The 25,919-nt window shown below is 38.9% G+C and overlaps 1 protein-coding gene across 1 annotated transcript in view; it reads left to right on the forward strand.

Annotated features, from left to right (window-relative positions):
• The window catches only part of si:dkey-82f1.1 (DENN domain-containing protein 2A), a 49,799-nt gene that overhangs the window by 21,266 nt on the left and 2,614 nt on the right, over positions 1 to 25,919 (forward strand). The window contains exons 2-18 of the mRNA XM_007231573.4: positions 4,869 to 4,955; positions 9,110 to 10,063; positions 12,281 to 12,408; positions 14,246 to 14,361; positions 15,941 to 16,138; positions 16,430 to 16,523; positions 17,656 to 17,706; positions 17,839 to 18,026; positions 19,006 to 19,115; positions 19,214 to 19,283; positions 19,590 to 19,667; positions 19,783 to 19,923; positions 20,292 to 20,440; positions 21,463 to 21,640; positions 23,117 to 23,158; positions 24,042 to 24,147; positions 25,118 to 25,393. Of these exons, the coding sequence (XP_007231635.3) occupies positions 4,870 to 4,955; positions 9,110 to 10,063; positions 12,281 to 12,408; positions 14,246 to 14,361; positions 15,941 to 16,138; positions 16,430 to 16,523; positions 17,656 to 17,706; positions 17,839 to 18,026; positions 19,006 to 19,115; positions 19,214 to 19,283; positions 19,590 to 19,667; positions 19,783 to 19,923; positions 20,292 to 20,440; positions 21,463 to 21,640; positions 23,117 to 23,158; positions 24,042 to 24,147; positions 25,118 to 25,393 (2,965 nt within the window). The 5' untranslated portion in view covers position 4,869. The remainder of the gene's footprint in view (positions 1 to 4,868; positions 4,956 to 9,109; positions 10,064 to 12,280; positions 12,409 to 14,245; positions 14,362 to 15,940; positions 16,139 to 16,429; positions 16,524 to 17,655; positions 17,707 to 17,838; positions 18,027 to 19,005; positions 19,116 to 19,213; positions 19,284 to 19,589; positions 19,668 to 19,782; positions 19,924 to 20,291; positions 20,441 to 21,462; positions 21,641 to 23,116; positions 23,159 to 24,041; positions 24,148 to 25,117; positions 25,394 to 25,919) is intronic.

Here is a 25,919-nt window from a genome sequence, read left to right on the forward strand (position 1 = left end):
CAATTGCTGTATATTCCCTATATATAGTTTACAGTATTGCAATATATTTTGATATATTAACTATTTCCAATAGTAAAAACTGCAGAAAATGTAAAAATATGTGTATTATGTATTATCATAAACATATTACTGTGTATGTAGAGAGATGTAAAAAAAAGGCAAATGTCTATTAAATTCTTTATCCGTTCTGTACTAGGTCTGTCCCGATATATACTTTTTTTGGTCAATATATTGTCTCCAAAAATAATTGCAATAAACAATAATATTGTCCTTTTAGGCCCATTTAATGCCACTGATAAAATGATAATATAATTGCATAATGGTGCAGTTACACTCATTTGAAATAAACAATAAAACTTTATATTTGAATAAAAATAGTTTGGGAGAGATATACATTTATCATCCAGTGCTGCAGTCCACACTGTGTGCCTTAAGGCAACATTTCTCATTCTTTAGTCATTGCAATTGCAACTGGCTAAAATATGGGTTCATTAGCAGTAAGAAACAGAATGGACAATATCAAGGTTCATAGCAAAATTCATAGAGGTCTTGTCAGTTTATTATAATATAACTTGAAACTGTATTCTGTACAGATTTTTTAAAATTGGTTTATGTTGTAAACCCATAAACCCTCACAGTTTACTATGTCTTTAACTTTGTAAAAGTAAAGGGTGAGCAGTAAACCTGGCAGTTACTTTAAAATTCATGCCTATGCCACAGCAAAGTACAGGACACCAAATGCAGAATGGTTTCAATATTGCTCTTGGCAGACCCACCAAACCAGTCCCTTCACACTGCAAGCCAGCAGAGCTGCTGGGACTTCAGCAATTCCAGAACACTTCTGATGGACAGGTACTGTAGAGCAGCATCAGGCCAAACCGTAACGTCAGCCAGCTCTGAGCTGAGCTCATTCAACCAGAGCCCTTAGCACCAGCATGTGCCGTCTCAGAACGCTAGGAGTAATACTCCAGATAGTGTTGTGTAAACTGTACAAGGATAGCGGATATATGGAGGCTAGATGTGAATAAAAGGTGGGTTAATCAAACATTCCATTTTCGTTGAGAGTTTGTGGGGGGAAAGGTGGGGGGGGGGTAGATTGAGTTAATTCATGTTGCCCACCCCCTGTCCCTTTATGATGTCATGCTTCCTCTTGGCAGGAGAGTGGGCCATTGAAAAGAGTGGGTAGGAATGCACAAAGCCAAAAGCCCTTACACACACACACACACACATTGGAATGGCAGAATGGCAGGCCTCGCCACATGTGTCTATTAAGTGGTAACACCTGGGCTGAGTGGTCTGTCTTGCCCAAAACAGAGCGGACAGCTTAGCGGCTTCTTTATGAGACAGCTGATAATTACTGTTAGCTGTGTGACTCAGGCGGGAGGGAAATACAAAGGGACAGAGGTCAGTACAGATGTAGAAGTCATCCTTTTATGCTGGTCTGGGAGCAAGTTTATGAGATTTTCCTTCCTCTGTAGGCTAAAAATAGTATTTTCAGCCTACAGAGCCATTTGTTATTTGTTAGATAGTGGTGCCTTTTAGGGATGCCGGTTCCATTTATTACAGTTGCAGTTATTTTGACCCACTGTGATCCAGGGTAATGGAGGTATTTGGTTTGGTATTTACAGACAGATCAAAGACAAACAAACCATCTAATAGAGTGTTTAAGGTTCTCTGTGGCTTTTTATGTGATTATTTGTGATGCTGACTTTTGGGATGATTTTATTTAGCATCATTAAAAATAAACAGCAGGTTTTGGTTTTACACTTGCAAAAATAATGGGACAGGAGAAAGTATCATGTACCTTGACTTTTGTCACATTACATCAGTGCTGAAGAAAACTGCATTGACCTGCCGGATATAAGTGTAGGTCCTCTTGCATTGAATCTGGATGTAAATTCCATGGATGAGTTGTTTTTCTCTTCAGATGGACAACTTCAGCCAGATCCCACCAGTCAGGATCAGTACCACATACTGCACTGTCTGCTGTTGGTCGACATGCTTTTCATGGTGTATTCCTGATACACACATGATTCTGTGTATCAAGAATTGTTAAATGTAGAAATTAAAACAAAAATTGGATATGTACCGATATTAGCCAAATATTTCTGGATTTTCATCCAAATTGTGCAATTGTGATCGACTAATATTTATCTAGATACCCAATCGTTCATTGTATAGGATTATCATTTATAGAAAGCTGCAGATTTTAATGTTAAGCTACTAGATGGAACTACTGAGCTGGTGCTCACCAACATTTCATTCTCATTGACCAACGTTTTGCGCTTCACCATAGTAGCAGGGTAGGTTGGCTCACCAGTTTGCTGTATGTTGGATCAAACTCATATTTGTAGAATGTGTAAAACTAACTTATCTTGTGGAGTAAAGAGAATAAAGTCTTTTAACACCACTAACTGAACCCCCCTTTTTAAGTGTGTGTCTTAAACAGCTTAAGGAAACATGTTCATAATAATGGAGCTTTTTACACTAGATAGGCATTTTTCAGTTGTGTTTCCACTCTGAGCTCCACAGTACAGTTCTGTACAGGTATTGACAGACTCTCTTAGCTGGTGCTCAGAGTTGCACTTTGTTTAAATGTGATTACTATGTTTGCCTAAAAGGGTTAATGTGGGATACTCTAGCCCTGCATTCTGGGTATCAGCCCTCAATAACTCTGATTGGTCCATTTCTAGTTAAATTTCTCCACAACTTTGCAAATGGAATGCCCCATTCATCTGTAACCCACTTTCAGACATCCCTTGACCTCAAGTGTTTTACCTTACAAACCCTAAGATAACACCCAAGCTGTCCTTATCAAATTACATTGCTATATTGCTATCCCAAGAGTCAATGTTGCTTTAAAAGTGCAGTTCTAGAAAAGTTGATCTTAAATGATTAGTTTCTGCCTACAAGATTGATTGTTTTTGTCTGGCTTTTGTTGTCATGTGAGATTTTAGTTTAAAATCTAGAATCTGATTGTAAGGAATTCTTTTAAATTCACTGTCTTTCTAAAGTACTTGATCTTTGTGAGTATTTCTGGTTTGGAGGTGAAAAGCAGTGTGAATAATGAAGTGTGAAGGGGAAAGTAGTTTTTTAAAGCAGATGTCAGACGATTATCTGTGGGCACTTCACTGTATGCCAGTCCAGCCAGCAGCATGGAATCCACTCTGAACTCTCTAACCCTGGTTTTGTGTGTTGGTGGTGAGTCAGCAGAAGCCTTGTGTGCTGTTATGGATACGCTGCGTTTAAAGAAAATATCTCCTACTCGTGAGTCAGGATTATGATCAGGAATGGCCAGTATTTCCCAAAAAGGCTCTCATATGGAACACAGGCAGGCAATATTTCAGCCGTTTCATAATGGATTGCTATGGGTCCAACTGGCCGTTGCTTGGTCTAAGGCTCTGGTTCTCCTGGGATCGTGTGCTCACAGTTTGGTACAAGACAGAATCCAGACAACAGTTTCTGCTCTTGTATAGAAGCTTAGGCAACATTCTCATTACAAGCTTCATTAATCATTTCAGATTGTACTCAGATCGGATTTGGCTATCTTGAGGGTTCACATTCATAAATTTAAGTGATCTGTATCTGTAATGTGAATTGATCTGTCCTTTAATACATTTATGGATATCACCCTTGCAAAGGAGTTTAATAAATGAGCAATTTGGCCTCCATTACCATCAGGACTAAGCACGTCTGCATGTGTGTGTGTACATGCAAAAAAAAAACAACTAAAAATCTGATCTGACCAATCACGTTGATATTAATGCATGCCTAAAATAGAATGAAATATATATTTTTTTATCTAGAACCACTTAAGAAAGGCTATGTTTAGACTGCAGCCAAATTGGATTTGTTTCTCAACCCACATATTTTGAGATCTGTCAGATTTGCGTGTCTGGACATCACAAACATCTTTGCATGGGTTGCTGTGCAAATTAAGTTTAGATCAGCAATTAACCTTAAGTGCTCTTTTTGGACCCTCATACTTTGGTCATACTCTTTGTCGCACAATGTAAAATGCAAAAGACACGTTAAAATTATTTTTTTACTGAACAGAGCATCCAGACTGAGATGCATCTGTAAAAATCCAATTGTAATTGCATTTTTAATCACCTCCAAATGTGGTCTAAATCTGATTTCCAAAAAAAGATTAGGTTTCTGGCTGCATCAGGTTTATGGCTGTCCAGACTGGATACATCTGGATACAATCTGCCAAGATATGCTAAAAATCTGTCTAAACATAGAAGTTACTCAGATCTGATTTGAAAATATGCAGTGTTCACACAGACCTGAAAAATCTGTATGACAATAAGCTAAAAATCTGATTTGAATCACTTCAGCCTGGTAATCTGAACATCACCTTATAATCCAGTTTTGTAAAGGTTTGAACTCCTGGTTCTAATTCCAGGTGAAAACAGGTGACTGACTATATGTGTTTAATATGATTCTAATGACATATATGTTTATATGTGTATATATGTATATATATATATATATATATATATATATATGTATATATATATATATATATATATATATATATATACATATATATATATATATATATATATATATATATGTATATATATATATATCTTTGACACAAACATTTGAATTCCGTTTTTTTTTTTTTTCAACTTAATCTGTCTTCACACAACAGGGTTCTTATTATTGCAGTGACAAAACACCTGTTACTGTGAATAGTTATGAACTTAATGAATGATGAATTTTAGGCGGAAACAGAATGGTGTGAGGTTGATGATGTTTAGGCTTGTTAAATGATGCTGTATTGAAATGGACACCTGTAATATTTAGCCAAGCCTTGTATGTGTTTTTAGCTGACTGTCTCGCTGTGTTTGTGTCCTCAGGATGCCAGCTGCTAGCATCATGACCGGTGGGAGGGCTCTGCTGCTCTGTACAAACACAGAGAACTGCATCTACCAGTCAGTGAACGGGTAGGACAGCAGCACACCACACTCCCAGTCTATACACAGCCTTCTTACATCCACAGTAATTATCCATACTTTGTATATTTTGAGGCGTGGGCTCAAAAATAATACGGACACATTACCAAATTTGGATACACTGGTGATAAAGCACTGGACTGTTTATGTCTGTAGAGACATTGCAACATTTTTTATTTAAGGCAAAGAGAATGATGTATATTTTGCTGCTCTTTATCAAACAAAAGTAAAAACATAAGGAATATTTAGGAAGAATGTGTGTGCTAGCCTACTGTCACCAGCACAGTCTACACTAAGCTTTTATGTTTGTTTTATACGTCTAAATTATAGTGCTACATTTTGTATTTTTGATTTTTTTTTGCATAGCTATAATGGTATGGTATAAATTAGAAACACAGGGCATATGAAAAAATTTCCTGAAGAAAATGTCATACCACCCAGCACTTCAAAAACTAGGGCTGTATTATACAGTTAGCCCCAAAAATGTTTGGACAGTCATCATAATTCATGATTTAGGCTTTGCATGCCAATACACAAGATTTATGCAAAGCATTCTCAACAAAGTATGTAAAATAAACTATTAATTCTTGAAAAAGTTTATTTGTCTAATTACTTTTGAGCACCTGAAATAAGGAGGCTTTTTAGTCAAATACGTTTAATTACTAAACAATTCATAGGATATCTTTGTTCAACCCCTTGAATTAAACATGCAAGTCTACATTTTAACTGCATCTCTCGTTTATACAGAGCACAAATCAGAAAGATTTTTGGAAGACTGTCCAAATATTTCTGAAACTAACTGTATACATTATACTCATTGTGTTTGGTGATGTAAGGCTTGGATGCAGCTACACTCTACTGTTCTTGAAATATACCTGAGGACCACATGACAGTTCCACGCTGGAATACACTGAGCTTCTATGATGCTAATGTTTGTAGATGCAGTTTGCATGCGGAGGTGCTTGGTTTTATACACAAGTGCCTGTGGAAGTGATTGGAACTTGAGTTCAATGATTGGATGGCTAAGCAAATACTTTTGGCAATATAATATATATATGTCTGTACTTTATGAAAGAGCTGCAATACCCTCCTGGAATGACAACCAACTGACTACATTTCACTTTATGCAGCAAAAGAAGGAGTTTGTTTTACTCCCGATAGTTCTCAGGTGACGTAAATAGAGTGAGATAAAGGTAGAGACAGGGTGAGGTAGAGGTCCATACTGAATGTTCACACTAAACTACTTCTTAGTGTGGGAAAAATAAGTACCACCAAGCCACGCATAAAAAAAACATGAAAAATTAATGAAGGTTTTATTTCTAATTTTATCTTAATTTATTAAAATATCCAACAGCATTATCATATATCAGTTTTTCATAGTTCATATCATGCATTGTTTTATAGTTCAAGTCATGCAGATGAAAATATACTTTATTAATAAAAGTATCAGGCAAAGGGATGGTCAAACAGGAAACGGTCAACAATGGCAAACAGCAGTAACAAAGAGATTACATACCAGGGTAGACAGACTGTCCAGAGGTCAAACACGGCAATGTAGTATCAAAGGGCAGCCAAGAATCAAGGACAGTGAACAAATCAAGGTCAAAACGAGAGATATACACAGACAAAAGGATAACGCGTTGTACGAGGATGAACCATCAATACAATGACTGAAAGCAAATGAGCCCCTTTTTATAGGGCTAAACCATGTGGCTAGTAGTCAGCTGATCTGCTTCCTGGAAGTGTCATGTGGGATTGGGTGTAATGTCGGTGTGTGTTGTAGTCCGGAGACTGTAGATCGCAGGCAGAGCTGAGTGGGGGCGAGACAGGAGCGCTTTCACCATTAGGCTTCAAGACGGCACTCTTACCAGATACTCAAATGTATGTGCATAAGCCCCGAAAAAGTACAATCCAAACCACACTTTATATTTAATCCAGTCAAACCAATCTGAAATTGTTTGGATAACTTTTAAAGACTGGCCCCGGGGCTTCTACCAGCAGGATCATATTCTGATGCCGGTCCACGTTTGCTAAACTGCACACACATTTGGAAAGACTAAGACCCCAGGTGTTATATTCAGGGTGCTTTCAGGACAAGCCTAGCAGTGAATGTATTTTACTGAAATCTAATTAAACCTTGAGGAACTGCCATACTCATAGGAACTGCATTAGCTAAATAATGACTTGCCTTGGTGGATTGGAATGCAATGGCATGTTAGTTGGGGCAATAAAACTTTCAGCAGGAGGAACTTTGAGTGGACTGAGCTCATTCTTATTAAGTCCTTTATACTTATGTCACTTAGAGGCATAACCGGTTGTAAAAAGCAGGTTGTGAACAAATAAGGGCAAGAAGAGCTTGGCTTCATCTATGACTGTCTGTTTACCTCCTGCTAATGGTGCCCCAGTCCTGTCAAAACTTCCTCTCTGTTGTTTTTTCTTCTGCAGGTTCATTTGTTGTAGAGAACTGTAGTTTCTTGGTTAGCGTGGGTGATGTTACCTTCCCCTCAGTTTAGGTTCCATGCTTGGCCCCTTTTTCATCAAATAGTCCATTACTTCCAGCAAGTAGAAGGATAGAATCTCCCCCTCCTTTTTTGGTCTGCTCCTCTTTCTCGTTCCCCCCTTTTTCACTCTCCCCCTCCCTCCTACTCTCTCTTTCTGTCCCCCTCTCTTTTTTCTAGCTTTTTGGAGTTTGACCTAGTTTTTCTTCTTCACTGACTTATGCCTTGTGAAATGAAAAGCTCCAAGCAGAGAGGAAAAAATATGCCTGAAGGAGGATCCTGCTGAACGTCTGTTTGAATGCAATCAGAGCTGAGTTTGTGATTCAGATAAAGAAGCAGAAACATGCTTGAATGTAGACTTCCCTGCATGGCTTTTTGAATTCAGATCCAGCGGCTGTGACACACAAAACTGAAAGGTTCACGTTTCCTACATTTGTTTTTTGGAGTGATATGAGTTAGATGAGTTCACTGCAAGCCAAGCTTATGTTTATTTACTGAGCCAATTAAGGAAAGAGAAAGATGCACGTCTGTCCCGTGACTTTTGCCCTTCTCGTGGAAGCTCATTTATCCCGCTGCTGGTTCAGGAGGTTTTTGGAAACAATCCATGACCTTAAATCTGATGCTTAGGCAAAAAACCCAAGTGCTAGCTCAGTTTGAGATGGCGTTTTCCAGCCACAGTTTCCGTAGTTGATTAAATGCTCCTCCTGTGTTAAGATTTTTAAGTGTAGTGAAAGCTTTGGATTTATATTAACCATGATCAGGCACTGCCAATCAGCTGCACTACTAAGATTAGCAGTTTTCAGTTTTAAGACAAGAGTTGTCTTCTTACCTTGTAGGTATGTCTTCAACAGTGTGGTTAGCAGAAGTGCTAGCTGTGCTTAGCAGCAGCGCTAGCCATGGTTGGTAGCAGCGGTTAGCAGCAGTGATTGCCTTGGTAGCAGAAGTGTTAGCCGCAGTTAGCAGCAGCGATAGCCACGGTTAGCAGCACTTAGCTTTAGTAAATGCTACCTGACAGCGCTACACTGAGGAACCTTGAGCTATCAGCTAGCGGTTTGCCCCATGTAGCTTGTTTTAACCTGGTAAACGTGCAGACAAGAGTCTGATATACTCATCTCTGTGCGGCAAAAGAGGTAACGCTGTGGTTAACGGCTAATGCTAATACTGCTCCAGCCTCAGTGCTGGGGAATCTACACTGAAACTCCAGTATGAAGCTGTACTTCAGCAGAGTGTCTTTACTTCTCCTTACAACCTGAATGATAGAATTCATACATAAGTGCGAAAATGCTAAAAAAAAAAAAAAAAAAAAAAAGTATCCCTGATGACGTATACCTTAATATGGAGGATTTATGGTGGAACTGGAGTACTGTGCCAATTCTTTTTTTTTTTTAACTATAAACAAAAAGGGCATAACAGGATGTGTATCATGAAAATATATATTATTGATATAACTATATTTTTGCCATATCACTCACTCATCTATTAGGGTAAAATAATAAGCACTGTATCTGATGACTGTTGAAATTCATTTTTAACATTGCTATGAAAATATTAACTGCAAAAACGTCTTTCTTTTTTTTTTCGTGTGTTAGTTCAGGCCTGTCTTTGCCCTACTGTTGAGTTTAATATTGTGTTCTGTGTGCTGTACAGGCTCCAGTGCTGTGGTCTGCAGTTTGAAGACGCTCATTCTGTGGTGTCCCAGAGGCCAGACTTGTGCAGGGTTGTGGACAGCCAGTCCCCCCTCACGTCCCTGGACAACCTCGACTGCTGCCCAGGGAACAGCGCCATGCTCGCCCACAAGAGACCGACCAGCAGTCGTCCCATTGAGAACGGCCTGGGGAGCTGCAACAAGCCTCCCAAGGCTCCCACGGGGGTCAAGAGCACGGCCAGCATCAGAGACAAGATCTCCCAATGGGAGGGCAAAACGGATACCCCCGGACCGAACCTGCAGACGGCGGTTCAGAAAGAGACAGAGAGTGTGAGGAAGAAGGATGTTAAAACTACAGAGGTACAAAGGAGAGACAGTAAAAGAGGTTTTATCTGGGAGAGACAGGACACTGGGAAAGAGAACGGAAGCAGGATTGGAGATTCAAGGACAACTTCAGAGTCATTTACTAAGGAAAGAGAGGTGATACTAGACAAGCTGCCTGTGGGGAAAACCACTGAGAATGTCCAGGACAAAAAGTCAGTTTTGACACACATTAAGAAACTTGAGCAGGCCATGAAGGAGACTCCTTCTAAGCCTTCTTTACCAGGCAACTATTTCTGCCCGCCTTCTAAAGAGGATCAGGAGGAAGCTGAGAGGAGGGGTACGGAACCCATCTTCGGGACTCTGGACGTGGTGAGGTCCGGGAGCCGCCGCGGCCGAAACAGAGACCCTGAGAACGTGTACACTGAACCTGGGGCTCCCTCCATTAACCCTCTCCCCAAACCCCAACGTACTTTCCAGCATCACACTCCTGGATCGCTCCATGGCTCAGTGAAAGGTAGGCGGGACCTGCCGCCTCTCCCCTCCATACCCCCTCCGCCCCTACCCTCCTGTCCTCCACCTCCTGGGGTCTGTCGAAGGCCTTGGGCTGAACGAGCTCGGGACAGCAATAACAGGTGAGACCTTGGATCAATGCATTTAAAAAACTAGCAGCATCATAAAGATCAGACAATCTATGTAATAAAATATCTAATGCACCTGTATTTGCTACACATCAAAGTCTGTAAAACTACCAGCAACATCAAATATTAAATTAAAATTATGAACTCAGTAAATCGACTTTACAGCAAAATAACATCGACTTTTACTTCAGAAATGTTTATTATTCCATTTTCACATAGTGTGCTTGTGAAACGTGTGAATGTTCTAATCCTAAATACCACCAATGAAACCATGTATGTCTACTCTGTTTGCATTAATTTTTTATTATTTAAAAAAGTTAGTATTCCAATTTCTATCTCTAAATATTCTTAATTAGCAAAGGTGTATTGGTATTTACAATGGTGTAATTACATTATTATTCTATTATTGTACCTGTATGTCAGTAGCATAAAAAGGCAATGTCGTTAATCGCAATCATTTCTGGGACTATATATCCTCCAATAAAAAGTTGTTGTGGCAAGCCTGTTCTGTCCTACTCAGTACTCTGTAGGCTTTTCATTTCCCAAAGAGTCCTGCATCAATAATATAGTCTGCTGATTATTATTCTGCAGGTTAAACATGACTAATCATGTTTTTATTGCTTCCATTCTGATACTGACACCAACACCATATTTAAATTACCAGTAGAAAATTGCCACTTTGATTTATGCAAATGATGTGGGGTTGCTGCAGTTGGTCAGGTCTGGGTTCAGCAACAGTGTGTGCTGAAAGAATGAAGTCAGCTGACTACCTGAATATACTGAATATAGACCAGGTTATTCCATCACTGGATTTTTTCTTCCCTGATGGGGCATATGCAAATTCCAAGATGACAATGTCAGGATTAATGGGTCTGAAATTGTGAAAGAGTGATTCAGGGAGCATGAGATCATCATTTTCACGCATGGATTTTTCACCACAGAGTCCAGATCTTAACCCCTTTGAGAATCTTTGGGATGTGCTGGAGAAGACTTTGTGCAGTGGTCAGACTCAACTATCATCAATGCTGCAAGATCTCAGTGAATTAATGCAACACTGGATTGAAATAAATCTTGTAACATTGCAGAAGCTTATCGAAACAATGCCACAGAGAATGCATCCTGCAATCAAAGCTTTATTTTTTTTTGGCCAAGCAGTGTATATACATACAATCTGTAAATATCACCATGTGGGAAACCAAAGCCATCCGGATTGACTATATATAATATATAACATATTAAACTCTTATGTATGTGTATTTTATGTATAAAATAATAAACAATTGTGCAGGACCCTGGCACAGCATTCAAATTTAATATAGAGTGAACAACTAAATGCAAGCAAACAACCGATCACTGGCAATGACTGAAGGACGTGTACAAACACATGCACTGTGTGGCTGCTGTTGGATTTAAAATGGAATTTAATATGTGTAAATAAGTGGATCACATCTATTTTTTCCAAGCTGGATTACTTGCTGATGATTTATGACAGGTCAAGGGTACGCTGGTTTAGATAGAGCCTTGCTGTTTTCTGTGATATGTGTATCATATCAGTAGATTATTCTGAACATGTGGTAGAACATGAGGTGGGATTTGGGTTCAGTGCACGAATCAGCCTAATTATTCAACACCTGATATTCATTTTGTTAATATTGGGACAGATATCTGATCCTAATATTGGATCAATGCACTGTTATGACTTAGGAAAAACTTATACAGTGTCTGTTGCTTTGTGTGTAGTTATAGGATAGCAACCCTTAGGCTGTAATACAAGTCACAAAGCATAAAGGAGGCTACAAGCATTTGATGTTGTTACCAAATGCTTGGTAACAAGTTCTGTTACTTTCTCTCATAATTTAATTTGAATACATTTTTGCAAGACTTATGGACACACATTACCCAATCAGGATCGCAGCCTCATGTTGTCCCAACAAACCTTAAATTCAGCAATTTCCTGTAGTCCCTACTGCTTCCTTGCTTGACCCTCTCATTTATTCCCTCTACATGTTTTTCATTTTTGCTCCAGGTAGATAGATATTGTTCTTTTTAAGCATCCTCTGTAATTCAAGTCCTATTCATAATCATAGTACATGAAAATGTGGTGTCAGCATAAACACTGACAGTTTACAAAGAGTATAAATAAGCAGCCTTATTATTTTTTATTTTAATTTTGATTGTCGTTATTCATTGTGTTTAACACTGAATCTGCAGGAAATCGTACGAGTTTGAGGACCTGTTGCAGTTGTCCACTGAAGGCTGTCGAGTGGATTGGTATGCTCAGTCAAAGCTGGGGCTCACACGCACTTTATCTGAGGAGAATGTCTACGAAGATATCCTAGGTAAAACTCAGCACTCTTTTCCACTATAGCCATGTGGTCAGATGGTATGAGCAAGAATCTGGAGACATACTTTTAATGAATGCTTTACTCCCGGATGATTATTACAACTGGAAAGTTGTAATAATGAAAAAATGAGTGCTATCAGTGCACTAAGTTATCATTGTTTGCAAATTAATCATGTCACCAGGTTTTTGGAGTCTAGTTATGTATTAGTGTTTATCAGTGTAAAGACAATGTTGCTGCTTTTGAGTTCAGAAGGTTAAATACTTTTTATTTATGCTGAATGTTTGATTAAACTCTCTCTCTTTCTCTCTCTCTCTCTCTCTCTCTCTCTCACTCTCACTCACACACACACAAATACACACACTTCTTGGCATGTTTCCCATTTCCAAGTTTCCTCAGGCTTCCTTGTATCTAATGATACTATATCTATAATTTTAAGATTATAATTTTAAAAAGCATTAAAACTACCTTAAGATGTTATATTAAAGTAAAGAAAAGGACTCTAGTCTGTCAGGCCAAAACCACACTGCAATATTATTTTTTGTCCCCCACTCACCTTTTTAAAACATGATTTTAATAATCAATGATCAATGTATAGTGTTGTGATTAAGAAAAAGATCAGATAATCCCAGAATATTGGAATATTGTTGTGATTATCTGATACTTTATTTTTTTGATTGGCGCTAGAAAAAATAGGTATGTAAACCAAAATAGGTGAATCAATTGATATTCCAGAGGTTTTGTTCCTTTATGGTTAACAGGAGCAGGAGGATATAATTTCCGAGGGTTCCAGCTTTTATTAAGAAAGATTTTATTGAAAAAAGGTCAGAAGCGTTTGGGTTTCTTTGCTTTGCCTCACCATCGGTTCCGTCTATTATGGTTACCCCACATCAGAGATTTATTGCGGGCCTTTAATCTCTGCTGCATGATGTGAGGTCTTAACTGTGCTGATCTGTGCCGTGCAGCGGGGGGGCAGAATATTAAAACCATCCATGATGAACACATTTCATTTGATGTGATTTCGGGCTGTAGATCACCGCTGATTTTTTAGTGATAAGAAATTCATTTTAAGAGAATAAAGCAGTAAAAATGTAGAAGTGCAGTTTATTTTCTTACTTGTATGCTGTATGATTGCTGTGTCATATCTAAGAGACGGTCATATCTGTCCACATTGTAGATATTGAAGTGAACTGAAGAGTGTATATCAGTGCTGTTTAGGACAGCAGTATCTTCATTCGTCATAAACGTAGAGTGCAGTGTGTGCTCTTCCTGTCTGGGACTGGATGTCCCTACCTCAAACTCTCCTCCCACTAGTCACATCTGGTGGATGAATCGCCGTGGGAGAGGGGTTGTGTGTCTGAAAAAACACCCCTCTTTTCTTACTCTCTCTCCATCTTCTTCTTTTTCCCCTGTCCTTCCTCTCAAACTCTCTCTCTCTCTCTCTCTCTCTCTCTCTTTATCTCTTTTTTCTCTGTCTCGTGCCAAACCGTATGCTGCTGCATGTTTGCATTGATTGCAGTGTAGCTAATGGCTAACGGTGCTAGTTTTTAAGTCAATTCCATGGCAAACTGTCAAACATCTGGAGCAAAGGAATACAAAGCAAAAGAAAACATGACGTCAGGCTGAAGCCCATCATGGAAAGAATGGGAGTGAGATGAGGAGTGTTGGAGTATTGACAGCGGGGAATTAGCAGTATATACCCAGTTAAGCTGAAGCGCTAACTGCAGAGAGAATAAAATGTTTGATTAACTACTGTGCTAAAACACCAGAGATGATTATGAGAATTAAATCAGTGTCTCTAAATATGAATAATCTTTTAATTTACCTTCTGCAGATCCTCCATCAAAAGAAAACCCTTATGAAGACATTGAGGTAGAAAACCGCTGTACCACAAACAAATGTCCCCTGCCCACATCGCCTTCCTCGCCTACTCCAGACACTCCAACTAAGGTTTGTTCATTTACATATGGATCTCCACCTTTAAGCAAATATCAATATGTACATTGGCATGCCGAAAGTCATGGGACAGGTGGTCTTTTTACAGTGTTCCAAGAGAGTAAAAATGTGGGGCCTCCTGCATTGAATTGTGATGTAATTTCTGCCAGCAGCATAGAGAATATTAGCCGGAGACTGCCAGTCTTGATCATTATAACCCACTGCACTGTAAACTGTGGGTAGTAATGCCTTCTATGATTTGTTACTTCTATGATTCCTGGTACACACATGACACTGTGGATCAAGTAATGTTAAATGCCAGCACTGTTGTTATGCCTGGCACCCACAATCAGGCCTTGCTTGAACTTCCATAATTGCGTCCATGGAACACTTCCTCTAAAAAAAAAACTCCTTTTTACCTTTCTGGCCTCCTTCAGGCCCTGGTAAATGTTTTTCCTTGGACTTTTATGTCCTCTATTGCTATGTACCTCATTATTCATAAGTCACTTTGTATAACAGTGTCTGCTAAATGTAATGTAATTCACAGCACCTTGCCATGAGCACACTGCCCAGTGTTCAGCCTCACTCACAAGATAACACCTCACAAATTAAACAGATTTGGGTGTTCCCAAGCAGGCCTGTTGCAACAAGGCAAGCAAACCAGTTAATTTCCAAGGACCCCATGCTCGCCGTGGAGCCCCTAGATAATGACAGGTTATGAATTGAATGCAACAACATTCAATATATAAGTGCCCCATTAAACTGGTATCAGAATCTCACTCAAGGGGGCTTCTCCTACTACTTCACAGTAGCCAAACAGCCAAGTTTGTGATTCCTGCAGCGGGCAACATATGAAACTTCAGAAACGAAACGGCCCTGTTCCCAAGTTCCCACAGACTGAGGTAAGTAATTAATTAGTAATATAATACAGGAAATTGACAAATCCTGCACCTAACAGCTGGGATTATGCATAGGGCTCAGCCAGGATCTACTACTCACTCAACTAACAACAATAGCCACAACCACCACAATCTGATACTGGCTCGACAAGGATCCAGAAGCACAGCCTAACACTATGTTCATGGTCCATTGCCTCAACTGCCAAGAATCCAGACCTACCGAAAAATAACAGAATCACTCCTTAATCTATGCTCACTTCCTTTAACTATGGCAACAACACACTAACCACAGCACCCTACCTAAGCACAATCACACACAATAAATGACATTATAAGTTGCGTGAGCAGAACACAGCAACCACTACCATCTGATACTGGCTCGACAAGAATCCAGAAGCATAGTGAACTATGTTCATGGTCCGTGCCTCAACTGCCAAGTACTCAGACGTCTGCAAAAATTCATAAGACAAATTACTACAAGAACAGCAGGACCACACCAATCCCCTTCATCCAAACTCTAAACACCAACTTCAGTGTAACACTTTATGATCAGTTTACATCTCCTGTCCCATGACTTTTTGCATGTCAGTGTAATACAGTGTAATACTGAGATCTACTGCAGACCTATTAAAACATGTAATGTCTCACAATAATTAACTGTCCTTTTCTGTTTCCTCCACTTTCACTAATGGCAGCTCTCCTCCAAGCCTGGCTTCTTCAGGCAGAACTCAGAAAGGCGCAGCTTCAAACTCCTAGACCTGCGTAAGACGAAAGGAGATGGGGGTATAGCCTCACCTTCAAGAATAAGCCCACCTTCAACCCCCAGCAGCCCTGATGACACGCCCTGCCTCTCAGGAGACCCCTACAACCGCAGACGAAGGAAAATCCCCAAGGTAGCATGAAGTGTCCCTCGTGCTTTCTTTCATCCATTCCTTACGCGGTTGATTTATGTTTCCACTGTTTTCCACAGAGGAATATTGCTCCTTTCAGCCTCTATAAAGAAACACTGCAGACAGAGTAGACAGTCAACATTAACCTGCAAGATTTGCGGAAAAAGGTGGAAGAAAGGAAATGGGACTATTTCTATTAGTGCTCATTAGTTAAAGTCTTGGGCAGACGTTTTGAGAACAAATAGAGAAAAAGCTCTACCTCATAAAGATAGTGTCTGTTTTCTTTTCCAACAGATGGTGCTGAAGATCAATGGTATCTTTGAGGCCAGGAGGGGGAAGAAGAGGATGAAGCGGGTCTCACAGTCAACCGAATCCAGCTCAGGACGAGGTGCGTCTGGGGACAATTACACACCTAAACGTTCACATCTAATGCCTTGTCCAAGCTACAGGATAAATCGCAAATATTTCTAAATCTCACTATTTGAGGATGCTCGTAAACAATGAGATTTTCAAATTATCCTGCAGTGTGTGGTGTCTATAATCCAATCTTTATTTCTCTGATCTTCTCCCAGAGCAGTTTGGTGATATACAACAATCAAAGAAAAGAAAAACCTGTGAAAAATGTCCTTATGTGTTGAATCTTTAAGATTTTTAGAATCCTGTAGTGTGGGCCAGGCATAACATATTCAACAATTATTACATAGATTATTGAATTCTGTATGAATGTGTCACATAGGACAGGGGTTCTCAAGCTTCCACCTACAAGTCATCTCACAGGAACACATGTGCTACACACTCTTCTACTCAGAATGCAGGATTAGGTCCACACACATCATACATGTCATCTCTTTTTCAGTCTGTGTGGGGTTTGCGCGCTTTTGCAATCTGCAGGTTAACATGATAGGATGTTTTGATTATTGTTTCTGATCAATACAGTAAAAAGGAAAGCTTGAGACAGAGGAGAACATTAGGAGTATTAAACTACCGTGTATGCATGGGATTCCTCTGAACCCTAGGTTAATTATTTAACTTTTAGTCCTAATGAATCTCAAAGGGTTCTACTGTAGGTTTTATTTTTTTATTATGTCAATAATTATTCTAACAGTTGTAACACTAAACAAACAGATGCAGTATTATGAAATTCCAGGATAAAAAAACATTTCATATTTTATGCTTCACATACCACCAGTAATACACATAACACAGTTTGAGAACCACTGACAAAGGATGTTCTTGTGGTTTGCGTTTTGGGCTCAGTACTGAACATCCATAGGAGGCCTCAGTATGTTACATGCTGCATGTTCTGTATTGTTTGGCTGTTCTCTGTTTCTCCTTTACCACACGTGTGTCCACTTAGCTTTACGGACACGTTTACATTTTTGGGTCATTTGCGTTTGACCCATTTTTCCAAGGACGGTAAAGTTATGCTGCTTATGGGATGCACATGTGCGCCAAAGTCTAAAGAATGTGTGAGTGAGTGGCTGCATACAAATTTCTTGAAATCTGTTTCTTGGAAACAGTGACGGATGAAAACAGTGAATCCGAGAGCGACACAGAAGAAAAACTCAAAGGTGAGCAAATAAAGACTCTAATCTAGAGGCCCTTACAGTCTCATACCATACATATCTTTCGCTTTTTACCAAGTACTGTTGACATCCATGAAGCTACATGTGTGTCTGATTTGCTTTACTGGTGTGTAATAGCTCACAGCCAGAGGCTGGTGTCAGTGCAGTCCATGCTAAAGCAGACAGGCCGATATCGCACTTTGGAGAGAGACCTGATGGACCTGCAGGAGAGGAAGCTCTTTGAGTATTTCCTAGTGGTGGCACTCCATAAAACCAAAGCAGGAGCACCTTATCTTCCTGAGGTCACCCAGCAATTTCCCCTTAAGGTATGTTTTGCTCTTACAGATCCATATTAATAACGATATATTTATCTGACCTTGACCAGAGGTGATAATCAAAAAATGAGAATCAGTTCACTAAATATTTTGTATTTATGAAAGCTATACAGACAAACACACCTTTTAATGTCCTTTAGCATCCTTTAACTTCCTTGTTTGTGGAAATAATTTAAACAATCAGGGATGGTTTGTCAGACAGGGATTACACATAGTTCTTTCCAATGCTAAATTCTCTCTTTAGTGGAGAATAGGGAAACATTCCATTCAGAATACTGTGTTGCCCAGGACTAGCCTTAGTCTCTATTTGGGAAACCTGCCATCTGTGTTTTTTTTTCACAAAAAATAATAATGATTAGAACATGTATGTATTATAGTTACATAATTCCATTCATAAAAATCTCTGACACAGTATAATAAAAATATTATATGCTAGGGGCTCTGGTGGACTAAGGCACTGTCACTATGATCTGAGGATCACCAGTTCGATTACTGTATCATGCTGCTTGCCATCAGCAACCAGAGTCTGAGAGAACACAATTGGCCTTGCTCTCTCTGGGTGGGTAGATGGCGTTCTCTCCCTACATCACTCCAGAGTTGATGTCAGCCAACAAGGCAAAAAGACATCAGTTAGCTGATGTTTCGGAGCTGGGTCGCTGAGCTTTCCTCTGAGCACGCTAGTGCTAATCTTCACCCACCTAGTGTGTTGGCATATTTATATATATACATATGTATATGTGCTTCCTTTTACACAAAAAAAGCTACATTGAGCAATCTAAAGTGTAACAGTGCATACTGTTTAAAGAAAATAATCCATATAAAGTGGATTTCTTAGCCTAACGTACCTATGCCAATTGGTGAAGATGGCTTTTTCAATAAAATAAGGGGACTAACAATTTGCTCTAGTGAAAAGGAATTTTCTTTTATAATTATGAATGGATTTGTCTAATGTCTGATTTTGCATGTTTAGCTTGAGAGGAGTTTTAAGTTCATGAAAGAAACTGAGGACCAGCTGAAAGTCATCCCCAAGTTCTGCTTCCCTGATGCAAAAGACTGGGCTCCTGTGGACAACTTCCCCAGGTAGGCTACTCATTTTTCTGCAGTACCACTCTGCAAAAAAGGAAAAAAAAAACATCAGGTCAGTATCTGATATATTTTTGTTTCAAACTTCTTATTAGTGAGACCTTCTCGTTTGTCTTGACGGGAGAAGATGGGAGCCGTAGGTTTGGTTACTGTCGACGCTTACTGGTGAGTTTCTTTTTGTGCTGCTCGATGTGGTTGTTGGTTTTTTCTGTATGAATGAGAATGGACAGCTATTTGAAGCCCACCCGTGGGAAAGTTTACTGATGTGCTTTTATTAATATGACGGAAGTGTTTCCCTCTTCTACCATTTCCTCTGCTCAGCGTGTACTAAAGTGCTGGATGAGAGATTTTGCTTTTGTAGAGTCAGTTCATATTAAGTCATTTGTGTGGATGAAACTGCAGCTTATTGTGATTTATAGAAAGCTGAATATTGTCGGGTAGAGCCTGATTGTATCTGCTTTGTTCACACAGCCCAGTGGGAAGGGGAGGCGTCTGCCTGAAGTCTACTGCATAGTGAGCCGGCTGGGATGTTTTGACCTCTTTTCAAAGGCATGTATTCTTCAATCCAAGATGAGATAAAATAACTACGAGTTGCACAAAACTTGCACAAAACTTTATTTGTTTTTTTTTTCTTAAACCAAATGTGTGTGTTGTCTTTATTTAGATGTTAGACGAAGTTGAAAAGAGGCGGGCTATTTCTCCTGCTCTGGTGCAGCCCTTCATGAGGAGCGTTATGGAGGCTCCCTTCCCAGCCCCAGGCAGAACTATTACTGTGAAGAACTTCCTGCCGGGCTCAGGCACTGAGGTGAGTTCAGTTATAAACAGTTTTTTATAGACACTTATTGTTATTGAGTTAAAAAGTTTTATAAATATGAGGGCAAATTGAGATTTTACTGCTTTTTCACTCCTGTAAAATAAAATGAAGTAAGAAGGATGCTACTTAATGAGGCATACAATAGCAGAGCTGCCAGTGAGATCCACTCTATTAACAAATAATAAAATGCTATCAATTGGAATAAATAATAACAATACCAAGAAGATATATATATAGGAGTTCAGGAGACCCCATTCTAAGGGGCGTGGCAAAATCGTAGAACACAGTACTTTCTGTCCCATGATGTTTGGCTTGTCAGTAAATGACCTGTTTTATCTTTCTGTCTCTTTCTCTCCCAGGTAATAGAGCTGTGTCGTCCCTCGGACTCTCGGCTGGAGCATGTGGATTTTGAGTGCCTTTTCTCCTCTTTGAGCCTGCGCCTCCTCCTCAGAGTCTTCGCCTCACTGTTGTTGGAGCGGAGGGTCATCTTTACCGCAGATAAACTCAGGTATACTTATATTACTGCAAGTGTATCTCCTCACATGGGAAAGCTGTTTATTGAACGGATTGTGCCTGGAAGATCTACGAATTTTCGCACAAAAACATGAGATGTGACACTAGAAGAGGAGAAAAAGTGCAGCCCATGGAACCATTTGTCAGAGTTCAGAGACAGATATGGAAAAAATGCAGGGCTGTTATAATGTTGCCATAGGAACGAGAGTCAAAAAGAGTTTTTTTTTTTTATTATTTCTTTGGAAAACACTCCACTGGGCCAGAGGCTAGGCTTAGTGTAATGGAGATGGAGATGGAGACGCTGAAGTGTGTTGTTTGCTGTCTGAAAGGCAATAAGCTCCATATCTTCTCCTCTAAAATTTCGGCGCGAGTTGAGCAACACGACTCGATACACTATAAATCGATTTCCCTCTGCTTCAATCTGTCTTCCAGTGCTCGTTAAAAACGACAGAGGAGATAGCTGACTTCAGAAGGGATGACGTGTCATTGCTCAGAAATGAGTGGAAACTTGGCTCCATCGGGTCAGATTGTTATTGAATGAACATAAATGAAAACAGATTCGCTCACAGGCACAAGATATTAACCTCTTGTCAGAGCTGCTTGTTTGCTCACTGTGATGACTAATTTGGGTACGTTTAGCCCACTGCAGCCAGTAATGGCTTTGTTTATGTGAGAGGATATTTTATTATTCTCTTTCATTTACTTTGCTTCAACGGTTTGTATGTGCGGTGGGTCCGATTTCATGATAGAAGTGGGGAAAAAGAAAAAGTAAAATAGAGCTGCTTGATGTTAACGCCACCTTGTGGTGAAAATGGTAAAGCACAGATGCAGAGTGCAGAAAGTTGTTATTGTTAAATCATGGTATTGAATCTGCTAATATATAAAAAAATATATGTAATATTCTCTGTGATCTATGTGGAAATTTCCATATTAGCCATATTAAGACAGCAAATGTATCTTTTTTTTCTCTATTTCTTAATCTCTCTCTCTTTATTTCTCTCTTCCTCTGTCCTCTAGCACTCTCTCCCAGTGCTGTCATGCGGTCGTGGCCCTGCTGTACCCCTTCACATGGCAGCACACGTACATTCCAGTCTTGCCCCCCTCCATGATGGACATTGTGTGCACACCGACTCCTTTCATCGTCGGCCTGCTGTCGAGCTCTCTGCCCCGCCTCAAGGAGCTCCCCCTAGAGGAAGTAAGACAAATGGATATTTTACAAAAAATCTAATTTATTGTTTATTATTTATAAAAACAAGGTAGTCCAACGAAATATTAGACCTTTTTATTTGTATTTTTAAAAAGTAATATATATTTACTAATTAAAAGTACCATAGAATAAATTAATTTACTATTTATTTTAATAGTTTTAATATTAACCCAATTAAAAAAAACGTTAAATCAATGTTGATCAACGTATATTTTATGGTTGAATCAACGTTGAAACAACTGTTGATTTTGAAAAGTGAATTAACGTTGATATAGCAACGTTGTTTCAACGTCATACATTCAACCTTTAATAAATCATAGCTCACTAAAATAAAAAAAAATGTATGGTTAACAAAGTGTTAACAATAAACTTATATCACTGCAGTAAATCTGAGTATAAAGAAAGTTACCCTCTGTTTCATTCCTCCATCCAACCATTTTTAGAAATGATATGGTGATGAAATGTAAAAGGCTGATTCAAAAGGCAGAAGGTTGAGGACATTATGTTGATTAAAATTTTAATGTTAGCACCTTGTTATTGTGCTTAAAAATGAAAGATGCTGATTTTACTTATAAGGCAGTCATGAAAAAAGAACCACGTTTTCTCATAGCAGAATAACATAGCCTAACATAGCTTTTAACACTATAAAAAACATGTACAGATATATATGTATACTTCTCATCCAACCACACTCATATTTACTCATTCCTTATTGAGAGATTTATCTGATAAGGTTTTTTTTTTTACGATGAGAAGTTGAAATTAAATAGGAGCAAGGTGGGTATTTTTAAATGTAAGTAGTATTAAGTTTAGACAAGTAAAAATCTTTCAAAAAAAATACTTCAGGAAAGTATAGATAACCAATATTTCTACTTAAGTAAGGTAACAGAGTGTTTGTACCTTTTTACTTGACACCTCTGTCCATGTATTAAACGTTTTATTAAACTATGCAAAGAAAAATACAGTTTTCCGTTCTAAAACCTTCCAAAAGCAGTGGTAACTACACTGACATGTCAAAAGTAAGGGGATAGAAGTATGTGAATTGATCAGAAAATGTGTTAAAGCAGACAAGCAACTCTATTTAAAATTATATCTACATTCAATGCAGGAGGCCCCACACACGCATCCCATGGCACATGATACTGGTTGCTGTTACATGTCTGTAGTTGTATTATGTTTGTTAGCCTTTATAAACCTTACATCTACAGGGGAAGGACGTAGCAGATAGAAATGTTCTCTAAAAATAGTTTATGAGGCACAGAGAGATCAGTGACACCAACAAGCAGTTCAAAGGGCAGCGAGTTTCTAATATTTTTTCTTAACCACTTCCTGTTCAGGTGGGCTTTATTCACTGTCCGTGACCTCTGACCCCCTTCCTCAGTTGAACAATGGCTGTGTGTAGCTAGAGCTGAGACTGCCATACTCACAGGAAATGACATCGCTCTCTCCTGTTCTCTCCCTCAGGTCCTGGTGGTTGACCTTGGCAATAGTCGTTTCCTCCGGCAGGTAAGTGTATATATAAGAAGTCTATACACTGTTCTACACACAGCTTTAATCAATTCTAGACATCCAGAAATAGCAGTGGAAAATTATAGAGTTACAATAAAAAAGATAAAATATATACAGTACCAGTCAAAAGTTTGGACACACAGTAGATTCGATTCGATTCTCAATTTTCTTTTTTTTACAGCAGAGAGGCCTATGCCAGTTTTAGATTAGTCAGTCATTGGTTTGATTCATCAAATTTACAATATCTTATTTCAAAAGGTGGGCTTGATAGAAGTGATGCAAAGCGATACAAGTGATTCGTATTAAACCACATTAGGCACTAATGGTCAAATTTAAATAATTGAATTAAGATATAAATGTAATGCCATCTTTTTTTGGAAGCAGCACTGTGCACATGACAAAATAAATAATAAAAAAATACAGGAACAGTCATGTAAAAAATAATAGAACAATTAGAGCCATAACAAACTGAACTCTATCCTACTATAACAGTTAAACCTGAAAAAGTTTAACTTGAGAGACAAGTTTTTTTCTTTAACAAAGATATATTATTAACTTTATCTGAGAGAAAGATGCTTCTTAAGGTACCAAAACTATTAACATATTTAAGGCTAGACAAAACAACTGTTATTTCTAATTTTCAAGTTTTTCTTTAAGAAGATCCTCTTTTTGACTTCGATGCTCGAGACCATGACATAATTTTGATCGATTTCGATAAAATATTGAAATTGTGACACCCCTAGTAGTTACTGGATAGCGTGTCTTATCTAGTAATAAATCGGTATATAGTGTTCACAGATTTACTCTCTATCAGTTCTGTGTCCTGTGTTAAGTCGTGATTCACCGGTTCCCTTGTTGACGAGCTGCATGTTCTCCTCAGATGGACGATGAGGACTCCATTCTGCCCCACAAGCTGCAGGCCGCTCTGGAGCACGTTCTGGAGAGGAGGAGGGAGCTTGCCTGTGATCGAGGAGACCTTCCCAATGGTACTATTTGTATTAGAACATTCTGTAGATGAACAAATAGTGAAATGAATCTGTTGGCAGGATAGCACATTTCCTATGATCCTGTGTCTTACACAACACTTAAATTTAACCACTACAATGTGGAGAATGTGGTTTCTGTTTTTTTTTCTCTTTATACAACTACACCAGTTGAACTTTGCAGAAATGTACCTATAGACACCTTATTAATTACAAAACAGCTACATTACACTTTCATCTTCCAGCATGATATCAAGGGCCTGTTTGCTTAGACACAAGTGTAAATGTAAGTACATTTTGTCAGAATGTACCAACTGTAATGTAATGCTGGGTAATATGACCTCAAATTAATATTACAATTGATTAAACATTTAACTTTAATTCTGATTAATGAATAATTGTTTTATGGCTCAGTATTTGAGTTCTCTTCCATTTTACTTTACTGTCATATGCTGGACAAGATAAAGTCGTGTGTAGAATGTTTTTAAGTGGATGTGGAGGTTCAGTACATGAACACACAGTGGACAAAGTGATAATAGAATGAAACATTTCGATTACTTACCCAGCCCTACAGTAATATCACCTTTACCAGTATAATAGTGAATGTGACAGTCAGAGTGTCAATGATTAGTATGGCAAAATAAACAAATTTGAACATTTTTGGTGCTAATATTTGCTTGTTATTTGTATAATGTTGGTTTCTATGACTTGGTGACCTGAGTGGCCACTGTCTGTTTACCTTTACCTGTGGGTAAAAATGGTTGCTATAAGTTTCAGTGCCATCTCACCTGGCCACCAAAGTCAATAGACGTTAATTTCAGGTTGAATGTTGGTCATGACGTCAGATGACAAAGATTTTACATGTAATACTGTTACATGCCTGCAGGGATTTTTGCAGTTTAAATGTGGCTGTTTCATCAGATTTACTATATTAAGTTGCTTGTATTAAAGTTAAAATGTCTCGTTTCTTTAGAGCACTGCTCTCTGAGCGCCGTGGTATCTGAGGCCTTTGTCCGCTTCTTCGTGGAAATTGTTGGACACTACTCACTCTTCATGGGAGGCAACGAGCGTGATGAAGAGTCCTCAGCCTCCTCTTCCTCCTCCCCCACGCCTTTGTCATTTCAGCGTGAGGCCTTCCGCAAGGCCGTGTCCTCTAAAAGTCTACGGCGCTTTCTGGAGGTCTTCATGGAGACGCAGATGTTCGCAGGGTTCGTGCAGGAGAGGGAGCTGAGGAGGCAAGGACTGAGAGGTGTGTTTCCTGTGCTTAATCTTTAAAGCTTTAAAGTTTTGCTACACAAATTATAAATACGCTAGAAAAAGTCAATAAGAGATATATTTAATATTGTAGGTGTAGGAGTTATCTTTTTTTTTTTTGGTTTGGAGACTTTCGTTCCACAGTTTTCAAGATACCAACAACTTTTTAACTTGGTCTGATTGTGTAGTGTATGCTTAACAGCTTTTAAATTTGAGGACATACCCTTCACCATAGGATCCTATGCCCATCCCATATTTTTTTGCCAACCATATTTTGGCCAAAATTATATACTTCTGGCCTGCCGATACACACTTTTTTTTTATTTATTTATTTATTTTTTATATAATTTTATTTCTATTTGTTACCATTTTCTCCCCAATTTAAACGGGTCCATTACCCAACCCACTCATTAGGACTCCCCCTATCACTAGTGATGCCCCAACACACCAGGAGAGTAAAGACTAACACATGCTTCCTCCGATACATGTGAAGTCAGCCACCGCTTCTTTTCGAGCTGCTG

This window comes from Astyanax mexicanus, chromosome 2, assembly GCF_023375975.1.
Source record: "Astyanax mexicanus isolate ESR-SI-001 chromosome 2, AstMex3_surface, whole genome shotgun sequence".
Taxonomy (NCBI): domain Eukaryota; kingdom Metazoa; phylum Chordata; class Actinopteri; order Characiformes; family Acestrorhamphidae; genus Astyanax; species Astyanax mexicanus.